This window comes from Xiphophorus maculatus, chromosome 15 (assembly GCF_002775205.1).
Source record: "Xiphophorus maculatus strain JP 163 A chromosome 15, X_maculatus-5.0-male, whole genome shotgun sequence".
Classification (NCBI taxonomy): domain Eukaryota; kingdom Metazoa; phylum Chordata; class Actinopteri; order Cyprinodontiformes; family Poeciliidae; genus Xiphophorus; species Xiphophorus maculatus.
The window spans coordinates 24,186,173-24,201,754 of record NC_036457.1 but is presented as its reverse complement, the minus strand read 5'-3'; the positions used below and the strand labels follow the sequence as shown (position 1 = coordinate 24,201,754).

The 15,582-nt window shown below is 41.4% G+C and overlaps 2 protein-coding genes across 4 annotated transcripts in view; one reads left to right on the top strand and one right to left on the bottom strand.

Moving 5' to 3' along the window:
- The window catches only part of nt5dc1 (5'-nucleotidase domain containing 1), a 146,499-nt gene extending 131,722 nt beyond the window's left edge, over nucleotides 1-14,777 (bottom strand). For 2 of the 3 annotated variants that reach the window (XM_023347237.1, XM_023347239.1), the window contains exons 1-6: nucleotides 14,326-14,776; nucleotides 12,133-12,224; nucleotides 8,833-8,904; nucleotides 8,642-8,751; nucleotides 6,942-7,021; nucleotides 6,753-6,834 (exon numbers count right to left, since the gene is read on the bottom strand). In XM_023347237.1, coding sequence (XP_023203005.1) covers nucleotides 6,753-6,834; nucleotides 6,942-7,021; nucleotides 8,642-8,751; nucleotides 8,833-8,904; nucleotides 12,133-12,224; nucleotides 14,326-14,418 — 529 coding nt within the window. In that variant the 5' untranslated portion in view covers nucleotides 14,419-14,776. Of the gene's footprint in view, nucleotides 1-6,752; nucleotides 6,835-6,941; nucleotides 7,022-8,641; nucleotides 8,752-8,832; nucleotides 8,905-12,132; nucleotides 12,225-14,325 lie in introns of all 3 variants that reach the window. The other variant, XM_023347238.1, reaches the window with a different exon arrangement.
- LOC102222744 (collagen alpha-1(X) chain-like) lies at nucleotides 1,214-6,680 on the top strand. Its single transcript, XM_014475419.2, has 3 exons — nucleotides 1,214-1,359; nucleotides 1,777-1,906; nucleotides 4,267-6,680. Exons 2-3 carry the CDS (start codon nucleotides 1,792-1,794, stop codon nucleotides 6,120-6,122), a joined length of 1,971 nt encoding a protein of 656 aa, XP_014330905.1. The 5' UTR covers nucleotides 1,214-1,359; nucleotides 1,777-1,791; the 3' UTR covers nucleotides 6,123-6,680.
- Nucleotides 14,778-15,582: the final 805 nt, after the last annotated feature.

Here is a 15,582-nt window from a genome sequence, read left to right as displayed (position 1 = left end):
CATTTTACCATTTACTGTCACAATTGTCAAATTTTTGCATGCTTGTAACCAGCGCACTCAAACCCTAATGTGCACTTTGAGTCCACACTTTATAGAGGGGTGTAGAGTGCAGTGTGAGTATTGGGACCGGGACATAGTGACTGAGCTGACAGGAAATCAAAAGAGCCACAGAAAATACAGCAGAGCCAATTCAGTTTCATCATCTGATCTGATTCTTAAAGCCATAAATACACTTTTGCTTGAAGCAGCTTACTGCATCGATACCACAGATGTACACAGAGCTTAAAATTATCTAGCAAAAATCCTGCTTCTTAAATTTCTTTTAGTTTTGTTTTTTTTTTGCTCTTTTATTATATGTTTAAGATCTAATTTCATGTAAAGAGATATTCAGAAACCTTTGTGAGCTACACTTCTATTTGTCGTCAGGATGAAGCAGAGGAGAATCTGACAAAACCTCACTTCTGCCTCCTAGTGTCTGAACGGTGAACTGTTCTTCCCTGCATCCTGCTGCTCAGCCTAGGACTCGCACAGCAAAGCAGGCCTTTTGATGTGAAATTCAAGCCTGTATATAGATCATTCGATTGTCTCTGCAAGCACAGCTAGAAAGATCAATTTTTTAAATTACAGGTCAAAATATGTGATTAAAGCAAAGCTAGAAAAAATAGTATGTGGGAAAAGATGTTTACTGTGGGTTTTATCCTGCAGTGTCTTCAGACAAGAGGAAAACAGTGTCAGACTCTCACAGCCTTTAATTTTCCAGAAACACATCCTGAGACAGACCACTTGGTCAAAAAGGGCCTGTTTTTACACAACAAAAATAAAACTATTTGTGCATTTAGAAGGAAAAAGCCCCCCACTAAACCTGCAAATAGAGGGATTTAATGAAGCCTGGATCTGATGTGGACAACCAGTCAAATGAGACTGAAAGCACATTAATGCTTTCAGTGCTAATGATGAACAGTTGCAGAGATCAAGTCATCCAGAGGGAGAATCTCCCCTCCGCTACTCCACACAGGCAGAGAGAACCAGCCAGCAGGCAGAAGAAGGAGGGAGGGAAGATGGGAGAGAGGGAGAACCGTCACTCTGAAGTGACAGGCCTCTTTGGGACATGGCACCCATCATTAAAGATGACATCAGAGCAGGGAGGGTCTTCCATGTGAGGTAGATGATTCCATGATGCTGGAGAGCAGCTCAGTATAAAAACCTTGAGGCCAACGTGTTGGGAAGCAGCAGCTGCCACTCACACTGGCAGACCCACTCTACGTCTAAGGATATACAAGTACCGTGCAGGGACAGGAGCCTCCTGACACCCATATACCCCACCCCACTACTTGTTTCTTTGGAGCGTAAACCTTCACGGTAAGTTGACCTTGATTTTGGGTCATTGCATGATGGTGAGGGAGACTCCCAGTTGCAGTCTGGCTCTGAACCCAGGGAGGGCTCATGGTTGGAGGTAGAGTATGTTTGATGAAGCATTAGTTTGAATTTACAGAAGTAGAAGCATTACTGTGCAATGCTTGCTGACATATGTGCTCAGCATCCACCAGAAGGCAACATTAATAACATTTTCAGAGCTCAAACAGAGTCACATTTTCGAGGTTTGACTGGTTTATGAAATACCTGATGTGGACTTCTTGCCATTGTTTGGGGAGCATCTTTAACACTGCTGTTACAAGTTACAAGTCTATCTATGCTGATTGAGATAAAACATGAAAGATGCAGCAGAAATCAACACACATCTAATTTGTTTACTTTCTCTCCTGTTTGTATGTTCAGGTTTAGCTTCACAAGATGGACTTGAGGGTAACAAGCCTCCTTTTTGTCCTCCTGACTTTGGCCGAGGGAACCCCCGAGAGATACTACGCGCCAAAAGTGACAAAGGTCCCATACCCCGTGAAGAGTCACTGTGAGTCACTTCAAGCCTTGCACTTTTCATTTACCCTTGCAGAAGTTTATCACACTGTAATGCTTGAAATGGCTGGTGGGTGGATGGTATTGCTATGATATTGCTACAATCAACAAATCAATAAGTCTGTTGCAAAAGAAAGGTTCATCGATGAGTCATCTCAGGTCAAGCTTAGTGGACAATGCAAGTGACTCTGAGCTGGTTTCAGGCTCCATCGACTCCATGCTGGGTCCGGCAAATCAAATCAAGTAGAAGCATTAAGAAAAGAAAAGTTAGGAATGACGAACTTGTGAGCAAGTAGTTCTAAATATGTCTTCAGAAAGTTCACTGAAGAACTTAAGCTTCTTCTCTCCACTAAAAGCATGGAAGACCAAAGCCCAAGTAGTCCACTAGGTCTTTATGAAAGCACCTTATGGCTGGACTAATCAGTGCAGCTACATTAATGCGAGTTAAACTGTAAAGTGTAATTCAGACCCTAACTTCTTAAACTCTTCTAAATCTCCTAAATAACCCAACCAAACCCAGAAAAAGCACTTCTCGTCCATAGAAGTTCTCAGTAAGCTGTAAAATCAAATCATTATCCTCATTAATACCATCACCCCTAGCACGATTAGCTTTCAGTAAAACACCTCCCATTCACACCGAGTCAAACTGTTGGCTCCTACATGTCTGTGCCACCCTACGTTATTAAGGCCCACCTAGCAGATCAACTCAGCTCCTGTGTTACACCTGCTAGGTGGGGTTACGGCTGTTAGAGAGATTTTGTGCTAAGAATAAAAAGACTGACAACAAGGGAGCTGTCGTTTTTGGTAAAGCAATAAAATAAAGAACAAAAGAACAAAGCATCAGTCGCTATGACGCAACTGCTTGTTAGATGTCTAATAATATATTTTATTACTCAAGTTAATGATTCAAAAGTTGTGTTGAGCACTTACAGAGCTGTTGATGTGGTATGACTGTAAGTCTCTAGGAGAACATAACTGCAAATAAAGAATGAGGGCTTGGACTAGACCAATCGACAAAACAGATGCAGGCCTGCTCCACCCAAATGTCTCATGGTCTCCAAATCCCACCACAAAATTAAAGAAATGATTTCATAAGTTGAGTCTAATACATGTTTCATCTTGCTTCAAATCAGAATTGTTTGCAACTACGGCAAATCAGCTGAGACATAAAGGCCAGACACAAAGTACACAGGAGAGTAGTCATTGTTCCCAATGACTACTCATTGGGAACAATGAGTAGTCATTGTTCCCAATGAATAAAGTTCCAAGTCCAGGACAGCCACTGGGGCCAGTATCATCACCTTCAGTTTGTGGTATTACTGCCTGCCAAGAGCTCCGCTTCTGGCATAAACATCTTCTGAGAGGATTCAGGCAGCAGTCGTCATGTGGCTGGAAAATGACAGCCCTGTCAGAGTGATTTCTTCACTAAACACTGTTTCAAAAGACTCTTTACCACAACGACAAACCCTTTTCTGCCAATTCTGATTTATTGATAAATAGAATATTTTAACAGTTTTCATGAATGCAGACTGTTACCTATCCAAATCTTAAAGCTTATTGGCATAGTAGTTTTAAAGTCAGAGTAGGGCATTGTCCTTTTAATCCAACAAACACTTAATTCCTTTTTAACCATTTATATATTAAAGGGGTAAAATATTTTATTTTAATTGAACCAGTGTTGCACAGGATTAATTGGGTACTTTTTATCTTTAGCTCCCAAGATCTCACTTGTTTAGAAATTGAGCTCATATATTTAAACAGAAAATAGAAAGAGAATAAAATCTGTCACATTATGATTTTCAGTTTTATGGTAAACAATTTAGAGGACAATATTAGATGTGTGAGCTTAGTGCAAGTACCTGTGACTCATGGTGAGAACTGTAAACAAGTGATGCTGGTGATGAGGAAAAGTAGCTATATTTTCAGTGTAGAAAATGAAAGAGTGCCCTACAGTGCAAGCACATGGAGGTGTAATAGACAAGAACATGTGAGCTGGTTGGTGTGTACATATCAGCTTTACCAGCTATGAAGTTGTGGGATAGGGAAAAAACACAGGCATCATCACAACCCACTCCATAATCATAGGGAGTGGTGGTTTACTCAAGATGTGCCGTAGTTGTTAGTATTTTACATCTTTCATGAAAAGTCAAAGGTTTCGACATATGAAAACACCCGCAAAATATATCTGCATTTGACCTGATTAATTACTTAGATAAAGTGGTTGGTGATGCTTTTATTACCATTTTTATTCCGTGCAACGAAATATTGCACGAAATATTCAGAGGATAAAACCAAAACAGGAAGAACTGGTGTACCACCAGACTAATGCTTTGTTGTTTTTCTTCTATTCTTTAGCTGTTGCAGGACCACAAGGTCCTCCAGGACCCCCAGGTGAGCCAGGACCAATGGGACCATCTGGACCTCCTGGAGAAAGGGGTGTTGGACACACTGGACCTCGGGGCCCACCAGGACCACCTGGAGCCCCTGGCCTCTCTCAGGCTGGCAAACCTGGTACCCCAGGTGCTCCTGGAAAACCAGGAATCCCTGGTGGACCTGGTGAAAGAGGATTAAACGGTGCTACTGGACCAATGGGACCAAGAGGTGCCCCCGGTATACCTGGAACCCCTGGACCTGCTGGACTTTCAGCCGCTGGAAAACCTGGACCAGCAGGGCTTCAGGGTCCAATGGGTCACAGAGGAGAACCTGGTTTGAAGGGGCATCCTGGTATCCCTGGTCTTCATGGTCCAAAAGGAGAGAGAGGCATTGGTGTTCCTGGGGTCCAGGGTCCACCAGGTGGAACTGGGCCAATGGGCCCATCTGGCATGCCTGGCAAACCTGGAGTTGGCAAGCCTGGTTCCCCTGGCTATCCGGGAGAACCTGGAAAGGCTGGAACGCCAGGAAGGGATGGTGCCCCTGGGCCAATGGGTTTGCCAGGTCTTAAGGGTCACACTGGACCTCCAGGTGTAGGAGCACCAGGAAAACCAGGCCAGAATGGTACCCCAGGTACACCTGGACCTATGGGATCCAGAGGTCCACAGGGACCTGCTGGTCAACCAGGCTCCCCTGGCATGCCAGGTGTTGGTAAGACTGGTGAACCCGGAATACCAGGATCCAGAGGAACTCCAGGAAGTCCAGGAACCACTGGTCAGAAAGGAGAACCAGGCCCAACTGGATTTACTGGTCAACCAGGTGCTCCCGGTCCTATAGGCCCAGCTGGTCCACAGGGTGCAAGAGGATTTCAGGGTGAGTCAGGCCCAGTAGGACCCAAAGGTGATATTGGTATGGTTGGTGCACCAGGCCCAAGAGGATCCAAGGGTGAGCAGGGAGCACAAGGCTTTACTGGAAAACCAGGTGTTCCTGGTGCAGTAGGTCCCGCAGGAGTTCCAGGCCATAATGGAGCACAGGGTCCAAAGGGTTCACAAGGCCATGGTGGCCCTCCAGGAAGTCCTGGTGCAAATGGTGCACCTGGACTTAAAGGACACACAGGGGCCCCAGGAGCACCAGGTAAAAGTGGTGAACCTGGACTGCCAGGAGAATCAGGACCAGTTGGGCCCCCTGGTCCATCAGGCCCCTCTGGACTTAAGGGACACCCAGGTCTCCCAGGTCCACCTGGTCCAGCAGGCCTGACAGCTAAGGGAATTTCTGGTCCTATGGGTCCCCCAGGACCTCCAGGTCAGAGAGGCCATGATGGTCTCCCTGGTCCTGCTGGTCCTCCTGGTCCACCTGGTCCCCCAGGAGAGATGATGTACCACCATGAAAAGAGCATGCCAATCAAGTCCCATGAGGTTATGATGCCTCATGAAGTGATGAAGGCTCCCATGTCTGCCTTTAGTGCTGTGCTGACCATGGCCTACCCCCCTGCTGGAACCCCTATTGCTTTCAATCAGGTTCTTTATAATGGAGAGAACCACTATGACCCCCACAGCGGTGTGTTCACCTGTCAGATCCCAGGTCTTTACTATTTTAGCTTCCACGTGCATGTCAATGGTGCAAATGCATTGGTGGCCCTCTACAAAAATGAGGAGCCTTCGGTTTTCATTTATGATGAATACAACAAGGGCTTCTTGGATCAGATGGCAGGCAGTGCTGTTTTTATGCTGCACCCAGGGGACAGAGTCTATGTTCAAGTTCCCGATGAGGAAAGCAATGGTATATTTGCTGCTGACAATGTTCACTGTGGGTTCTCTGGGTTCTTGATTGCCTCAACGTGATTTAATGAATCCCTGTAAACCTCAACATCTTACAAAAAACATTAAACTGCTCAGAGAAATAGATTAATTTACACAAATTGAAATAAAGATTGTGAATCTGTTTTACCATTTACCAACCTCACTCAAAGTGACAAGGGTTAAAATTAATCAATGAACCGAGATACCATTTTTCTAAAAAATTTAGGCCTCAAATTTATCCTTGCTCCCCATTCACTCTATGCCTTAGAAATGAAACAAAAACATAGAATGATATTGGAAGATTTCTTAAGTTGTGCCCTACAGTTACCTGGAACATTTACAGATACTTTTTTATTTGTGTTTGTTTTGTTATTCCTGTTTGTTTAAGGATTTCCTTTAAATTTACAAACAAAACTATGCAAAACTGATCTAATATATGTTATAAAAGATCAGCACATTTACACCAGCACTGTGACTACAAACAGAACATTGGAGGAGAATTTCAAACTGCTTTTTTTGTAACTATATCCCATTGGATGTGTTAAGTTATGTACCACTTACTGAGAAAAACATGGAATAAAAGTACGACTTTGAAAAATATCTTTGAGTTTGTTTCATCTTTTGTCAGAGTCACTAATTGAACTATGAGCATATTTAAGATAAACTGGGTACCTTTGAAGGCAGATGTATTGTAATTGTGGTCAATGGCAGCCAACATGTCTTTCCAAAAGTTGGAGTTCACCTCATTTCCCCGCTGTTAAAAATGGGAAAAAAAATTGGGTTGATACAAAACTATTCAGATTTGTTCTTAAAAATGGATCTACAGATATAAATCACCATAGTTATTAAAACACATATTACCTTGTGTAACATGTCCACAACTTTTCCGCAGAGCAGAGCCCCCGGAAGATCAAAGTAATTGTCATAGAAGTAGTATTTTGCTGCAAAAAATACACATAACAGTTAAACTTATTCAATTCAAATTCATTCAAAAATACTTTACCCCAAAGGGAAATTAAATGTTGTTGTAACTCATATTAATTCAAATTTTTCAAAGAGTTGATGTAAATAGTAATGGCTGTTGGCAGGAAAGATATCTTGTAGCAGTCTTTATTACAGGTAATTTGAAGAAGCCTCTGACTGCAGACATTCTGTTTTCTCAAGATGGTCTCATGAAGAGGATGGTCAGGGTTGTCCAGAATTTTCTTGATTTTATGACGAATCCTTTTTTGCATAGTTATCTACACAGGTTCTACATTCGTCCCCAGAACAGAACCAGTCTTTTTTATCAGGTTGTTGAGCCTATTTAGGTCCCTGGTTCTGATGCTGCTGCCCCAACAGATGAAGAAGGGATGATGCTTTCAACAACAGACTGATAGAACATCTGTAGCATCTTGCTGCAAACCTTGAAGGATATTAGCTTTCTCAAGAAGTAAAGTCTCCTCTGTCCCTTCTTTCAACGGCTCATTGTTGTGTCTCCAGTCCAGTCTGTTTTCCAGATGAACTCCGAGGTATTTATATTCCTTAACTACCTCCACTTCTTCTCTCATGACGGAATAGGGTTTGATCCAACCCCGTTTCTCCTGAAATCTACAATCTTCTCCTTTGTTTTGTTTACATTCAAGATAAGACGATTTTTCCCACACCATGACACAAAGTGGTCCAACAGCTCTCTGTACTCAGCTTCTTGTCCATCTCTGATACAACCGACAACTACAGAGTCATCTGAGTTGGACTGTGCTGGAAGTCTAAAGTGAAAAGGAATTGTGAGAGCACAGTGCCCTCTGGTGCTCCTGTGTTGCAGACCACCTGGTTAGATACACAGTCCTTCAGGCTCACAATCTGTGGTCTGTTTATGAGGTAGTCATAGATCCAGGTGATTGTTGAGGCCTCCACCTGTGTTTTCTGGATTTTCTCACAGAGCAGATCAGGCTGAATTGTGTTAAATGCACTGGTGAAATCAAAGAACATGATCCTCACAGTGCTCCGTGCTTTGCCCAAGTGAAAGTGAGTTTCTTGAAGCAGGTGTATGATAGTGTCTTCAACTCTAACTCCACAACAATATGCAAACTGCAGGGGTCCTGAGATTCTTACTCAGGTGGGCCAACAGGAGCCTCTCCAGGACCTTTATGATGTAGGATGTCAGGGCAACAGGTCTATAGTCATTGACGACTGATGGGTGAGTTTTCTTCCGTACTGGAACTAGGCAGGATGTCTTCCACAACACCAAAACCTTGTCTTGGGTTAAACCGAGGTGCTGCATAGTCCCACAGAGCTGCTCTGCACAGGCCTTCAGGACTCTTGGGCTGACACTATCTGGACCTGCAGACTTATTCTAGCTCAGCCTCCAGCCGCTGCTTCACCTGACTTCTACACACAGAAAAGTGGGAGGGGGAGGAAAAGGGAGCAGGAGCATCTCCTGGTTTGGTTGAAGACAAGCTTGTGGAAGAAGAGTCTATGACTGAGGTGAAACATAGAACATCTAAGGTTTGACAGGAAAGCTGTGGGTCACATACTGATGGAACTTCTTTCAAAAATAAATTACGACATAACCATCCCACCTGATCTTGTGAAGGATGTGTTTAGGCTGTTGAAGTGCTTCCACTCCCGTTTTGGCCCATAATGTTTCATGAGTTCTTCTGTGCTGAGGTTGTTGGTTCCATGTGTTGCCCTATTCAAGCAAGAAACATCCAGAAATACTTTTCAAAATTAACTGGGATATATGCATACATTTTATGACAAATAAGCATACCTTAAAACAGTGCCATCTTCAGCCAACTTCACAATGTTTCCATCCTCCAGATCCACCACCAACCCCTTAAAACTGGAAACAAAATGGAAATTTAAAAATAAGATGAAGCTAAGATTTAAGGTTTTAACTCATTACTATGAACATCTTTCAATATTTTTGCATTTTTGATTTATTAATATGATTTTTACAATAGAAAAACAGTTAGTGGTCTGGTTTTACAAGAAATGAACAAAAATAATACAAGGACACAAAAATAGCTGAACACTCGGATAACTACAGTCAGGATTCTGCAAGAATCAAAAACACACACAGACAAACTGGGAGCGAATAAAAAGATTTTCAATGCTGCTGTCTGGACACATGAAGGGATCTGTCAGAAAAAGCTGCCATAAAAGCATCTTCTAATAGATGGTTGCCAGGTCGTCTATGAGATGATCAAACAGCCATCTTATAGTCAGTACTGTGCTGCTATTTGTAGGAAGTTTGGTTATTGTGCAAGATTATATGAGCATTTTGCAGGTGTTGAGCAGATATATTAATATTCCACGCTGCTTTATGTTCAGAAGACTTAATGATTATTTTTTTATTCTTTTATCAAATAATGTTAATTATCGCCATTATTTATTATAAGACTAAATTGTAAGCAAATTTACTGAATAGCAGTAAATTTGCTTACACCTCAGACTACACAATAGTCTGAATAGAAACCAAACTATACTCAGAAAGTGGATTGGTTTTACTTCGGCATCAGTAGATGTGATAGATACTGATGGGTTTGTGTGTATTCACCCTATTCTTTATAGTTCCAATTAAAAAAAAAAAATTGTCAGCACATTATTTAAAAATATCTTCAACAACAAGTAAAAGAACTAAAAGAAATATTTTTCACAGATGGTAATGAAAACTATATGAACCATTCCATACATCTTACTTTGGTTAGCAACATAATTTTCATATGTGGCAAAGATGAGCATTTTCATCATCTGACTCCAAATGTGGGGAAAAAATTGAGTATCTTTGAGTAAGTCACCTAAATTTTGTTATTGGCTAATTTTTTGTGCGACTGTTCAGACAATTGCAACAGAAAAGCTTTAAGCAGGGGCGGATCTACTGGGGTGGCAGTTACCACCCCAACTGAGAGCCTTGCCACCCCTGTTGCCACCCCAGCTGGCGACAATGAATTCAATAAATAGTTATGGCAAATCGGACAGTAAGCGCATTAATCTCTTTTTTCCGACATTGAATGCAACACAATGTAACCTGACACCTACTGCTAAATGGGCGTGCCAGAGAAGGACAGAGCAAGACAGCAGCATTTATATATACTGCTCAAAAAAATAAAGGGAACACTTTAAATGTTAAACACCTGTTTAAGTGTTCCCTTTATTTTTTTGAGCAGTGTATATGGATGGATATAAATTACTGGATTAGACATGATGGGACTTATCGTGCGCCATACACGCCATTGATTTCCATTGAGTCAGGAATATCGGTGGTCAGGAAAATACTACAATCACGCAAAGAATCTTAAAAAAGGACGCAATATTTTGCGGTTAATTCAACCCTATGACAACCATAGATAACAAGGTTCAAGGGTTTCACATTTAACAGGTGAGGAAAAAGTTTTAATTTAGAGAAAACATTGAAAAAGTGAGCAGTGAGTAAGTTATGCTAGCCTAACTGTTGCTAGCCTGCTATTGACTTTGATAACCTTAACATGTGCTGCACAGTTCGGTGTGTTTTGGTTCTAAAAGAAGACAACCTGCACACCAAGTCATCAGTAGAGCAGGTGTTTAAATCAGCTAATCAACCGCCCCTGTGTTCAGGCAAAAATATATTAATAATCGCAATATAGACATCAAGCCTGACAGCATATTGTGACAGACTAGATGTTCTGTATTGGTGTTTTTGCTTACTTTTTTGTGTGGGAAATGTTTGTTTTTGGTGTTGATTCCCCTGATAGGATTGAACAAAATCTCTGCTTTATCTGCTCATTGAGCTGTTGTCTGTGGGTTGCCATGGCAACGGATCCGCATGTAGGGTAATGCAGACACAGAGCGAGGAAAAGCAGAATAGAAGTGGTATTATCTAGTTTTGTTCTTCACCTGTTTACCAGCTTTATTGTACCTTTATTGTGGCGTACTGCAGCTGCTGCAATTCCTAAAAGTTAAACAAGCGACAAAAGTATTCGATATTCATAACAGTCATCAAACTATGGCTCCTACAGCATATTTAAAATAAAATGATTGACCAATATAAGAGAAATTTGCCCTTTCTTGCATCTTGACAGAACTAACAGAAACCAAACTGTTTATAGGTTTGTATCACGGAGAATTATGTCTCAAACATCAGTTTTCTCAGCTTTATTTTAAATCTTATTTAATAGATACAGTATATCGATAATATATGATGGCGCTACTAATATTTTCGTGACGGATTTCTGCTCGTCCTGCATTGAATAGAATGGTTTTCTGGACACAATGCATCACATAGCAACTAATAGGTGCTGTCCAATCCAGTAATACATATCAATTAACAGCAGTATGAAAGATGTAAAAATAATTATACATTAAGAAATTATATTTAATCCTCAGTGCTACATGAAGCTAATTTTGAAACAATATTTTGCAACAAGTAAATTAAGTATATATATTTATATTGTGAACTGCTGCAATACAGAAAAACTGAATCAAAATTAACATAATATTAACATTTTTTGAGTAACAGAACTTCAGATTTTAATCGTTTAATTTAACTAGGAATGCACCATTATGAACATTTCTAATAATAATATTGCTGTTTTGAGCTGTTATTGCTGCGTATCGTATTAATTTACGACGCACAGCACAACATCGATATACAATATCGATAGTTGATATTGTATATTATGTTCCACTGACATCACCACTGTTTCTCTGCTTCATCTAAACTCCCCACAATAGTTTGCTGCATCACTGTCACATGACCAAACAAATACCACATGATCTACCCTCTACCTTTCCCTCCAGAAACAAAAAGAAACAAGATGGAAATAAATATCGGTTGTTAATATCAGTCCAGTTTTATTTTTCAGACCTATACAAATATATTAAAAAAGGACTGCTATTGGCTGATACCAATGTTAGTGTCTAAATATTGTGCATCCCTAAATATAACTAAAAGGAATCCTTGGGCTATACCACTCTGTGTGGTTAATCTATGAACTGAAATGCACCCGTAATCTTGAAATCCATTTGGTTTTCTATACGTGTGTGCCAGGTTCCCCTGCAAGCTAAAAACCTCCTGCAACAGGACACTCACCAGAAATCCCAGGTAGCAGGAGTCAGATTCAGGAGGTCCTTATCATATCCCTTGTGCTCCACCAGATACCTGGCAAAGCTCTCATAGATCAGCTGTAAACACAGGAAGGAGAAAATCAGAAAGTGGATAACACAGTCTTGAAATAAATAAAGGTAATACAAATATGTACCCTCCTTTGAAGTCTTAAACTTTAATAGCTGTTGGAAAGCAACTTAATGTGTGAATCAAACCTGAACAGGAGGTGCAATTTTATTTTTGAAAAGCACTCATAAAGGAGGGCACAGTAATGCTTTTCTATGGAGAACCTTTTCATTCAAAATAAATAAATACTGTTATTAATAAATAAATAAATAAATATTTCATGAAATACATCAATAACACCATGAAATGAAACAAATTATTTTAAAAAATTATTTGTACCTTTATCCTTTATGTTTATTTATTTATTTCAAGATTAGTTTATTGATTTTATTGTCATTTATTTATTTCATACTAGTGTACTATTTGGTGACACTTTTGTAAAGTTACTTTGCGTATTTTGTTACCTTTTTTGTTTTTAGAAACATGTCTTGACGTACCCGTACAATAAAAGTGGTGGAATATTTTTGGAGTACAGGAACTAGTCTCCCATTTAGTCGAAAGCTCCTCATAAACTGCTAACATCAACACAAACCCATGATCTTCACTTTAATGGGAGCAATGGAATCAATGATATCTGAAATTTTAGAATGGAAGTTATCTACCAATTCATCTACAAGGTTACAGAATGAAGGCGGGGAAGAGAACTATAATTGATTAAAAGTTTCTGCAGTGTTCTCTGTAAAAGAATGCTATGTGATAGTAGCTGTTTTGCTAAGAGAGTTAATGGAGACTGTACTTTCAAATGTAACAGCAAAATGATCAGACAGGGCAACATCAGTTACAGAGACATCACAACAATGCTCTTCTATTAACCTTTTAACAATGTTTCTACTAGCATTGCACTGAGAAGTAACTTGTGTAATAAGCTCATCAGAAGCAGTTCCACTGGGTGTTTACTAATTGCTGCTGGCTAGTCTGACAGAGCTGAGTGGGAGAACCACTTAACTCCCAGGTTGCTCTGAGGGTTGCTCTGCGAGGTTGAAACTGCACATCCGAGGAAGATCACGCCCTGATGAAGCCAACAGGACCACATCATCCACAAAAAGCAGCGATGCGATCCTGAGACCACCAAAACGGATCCCCTCATCACCTTGGCTGTGCCCAGAAATTCTGTCCATGAAAGTAATGAACAGAATCGGTGACAAAGGGCAGCCTTAGCAGAGTCCAACCCTCACCGGAAACGAGCCCATATCAAAGGGCCTGGTATCCCATACTCCCGGAGAACCCCCACAGGCTTCCCAGAGGGACACGGTCACATGTAGACCGGTTGGGCGAACTCCCATGCACTCTCCAGGACCCTGCTGAGGGTGTAGAGCTGGTCCAGTGTTCCACGACCAGGATGAAAACCACACTGCTCTTCCTGAATCCGAGAAGTTGTTCATGTGAGGGTTTAAAGAGCAAAACAATATGCTTAAGTCTCAAAGTAAATACATGATAACTCCAGTCCAGACCTACTTATAACATTCTTAGCTTGCATACAGTGTATGAGTCATTACAGATATGATCCTTTCTTGGGAAAAATAGTCATCATACAAATTCTATTTCACGTGCATTGGGTATATTTACAAGGATGCCGCTGAGAAGGTTGCTATTTGGCATTATTGTGTTTCCAGAGCATTCAAACAAGATGCACGAGAAACTATGCGAAACAGGGTGAAAATGGACCCCAGGCCTGGTTAAACCGCAGGCCACCAACAGAACCTGCGATGTTCCAGCTGTTCTCTGCGGGACTCAAAATATCAGCAAACGCCTCATCGCAGAGGGTTAGGATCGGGCTCCAGCTCGGCCTAAGGGGGATTCAAAGTCACCCATACACGAGACGCCGACGCTCCAACCTGTGAGTCACGCAAAGTGACTGCAGCAGTGGCAGTGTCGCTTCACCACGCACACACATCAAAGCACAGAGCGCTCCGACACACATTCCCAGCAGCCTTTTCTTTGGGCATGAGCCAGAGCAGACTGACCGCTGAGCATTTCTCCGGCACAATGCGCGAGGACATGTCGAACCGTCGCGGCCACCGTTCAGTTATGTACCAGCAGAGCGGAACTCACCCTGGAGGTCTCCTTCAGATGGTAGCGGCACAGCGTGTGATCCAGGTCGAAGCCGATGATGTCGCAGTCCGACAGGCTGAAGTATTCGGACATTGTCGTGGTGCTGAAGCTGCAAGGGTGGGAGTGAGGAAAAAAAGATGCACTCGGGAGCTAGAAGTAGCGCGCGGCTGTACAGCACTGAGTATGTGACGGTGACACTGACGGACAGACAGCGGGGGCGGGACCGGGCTCTGCTGCCGCTTCGCTGTGTCTCTGCTCGGAGGGAATCACTGAAATAAGCACACTGTCCTCAGTTCTCTGTTAACCTCGAAGTCTGCTTACTGAGACGTTAATGGCTACAAGTTCTCCATATGGAAGCAAAAGTTGAACTCCAGGCCGTCAGTGGAGAGCCGACAGCGTGCAACACTTCCGGATGAAACCGTAACACATGAATTAGAAGCTCCTGAGCAAAATAGATTTGTGTGCGCTTCTTTGTTGGAGAGAAGATACAAATCTATGTAACATATATTATGTAGGTTCATTTTAATTCATCAAAATATAAAAATATTGTCTAGTATTTTTAATTTAAGTTTGAGGGAATTAAAAAATATGTACATAAGTCCCATGAAAATATTTTGTATAATAACCGCTGTAAAGCCAGCCCGCACTCAATTTTGACGTACGCGATGGAACAAGGCGTCACGGCGCCGTCCTTTACAAACATCTTTCAAAATAAAAGCACACCTGCGGTTTATATTTGATTCACGGTTGAAATTTCTTTCAAGTGGCTATAAAAGTTTAAAGCTTTGTGTTTATGCATTTGCGAAAGGAAATTATGTATCTGAAATGTAATGTAATTATGTATCTAAAGTCAAATATATTGTGTGAAAATAATCCTGTAAATACATATATGAAACCTCAATCAAAATTGGTGACATTTGACAGGCAAAAAATCTTTCTGATTCCATAAGCAATGGGCTCTTTGCACCTGCTGCGCTGACGTCACAACCGCATGCACAAATGCGGCTCTCTTTTTCAGCTTTGAGTTACCATGACAGCTAGAAAAGACAAAGTCTTATTTCAGACTCAAATAAAACAATACTGTGAACATTGCTGTCTTCCTAACATAATGGGCTTTTAAGTTTTCATGGATTTCCAAGCTGTCCTGAATTAAGAAGACGGTGGCTTGTAAATATTCATCACTACCAGTTAAAGCTAACACCGCCCAGCAAAGTTTACAGCCTTCACTTCACTCCGGATCAACTTCTTCAGCCTAAA

Coding starts and splice junctions, on each gene's coding strand:
- LOC102222744 (XM_014475419.2), top strand. CDS start 1,792: ATGGACTTGAGGGTAACAAGCCTCCTTTTTGTCCTCCTGACTTTGGCC. Junction 1,907..4,266: donor ATACCCCGTGAAGAGTCACT/GTGAGTCACTTC, acceptor TCTATTCTTTAG/CTGTTGCAGGACCACAAGGT.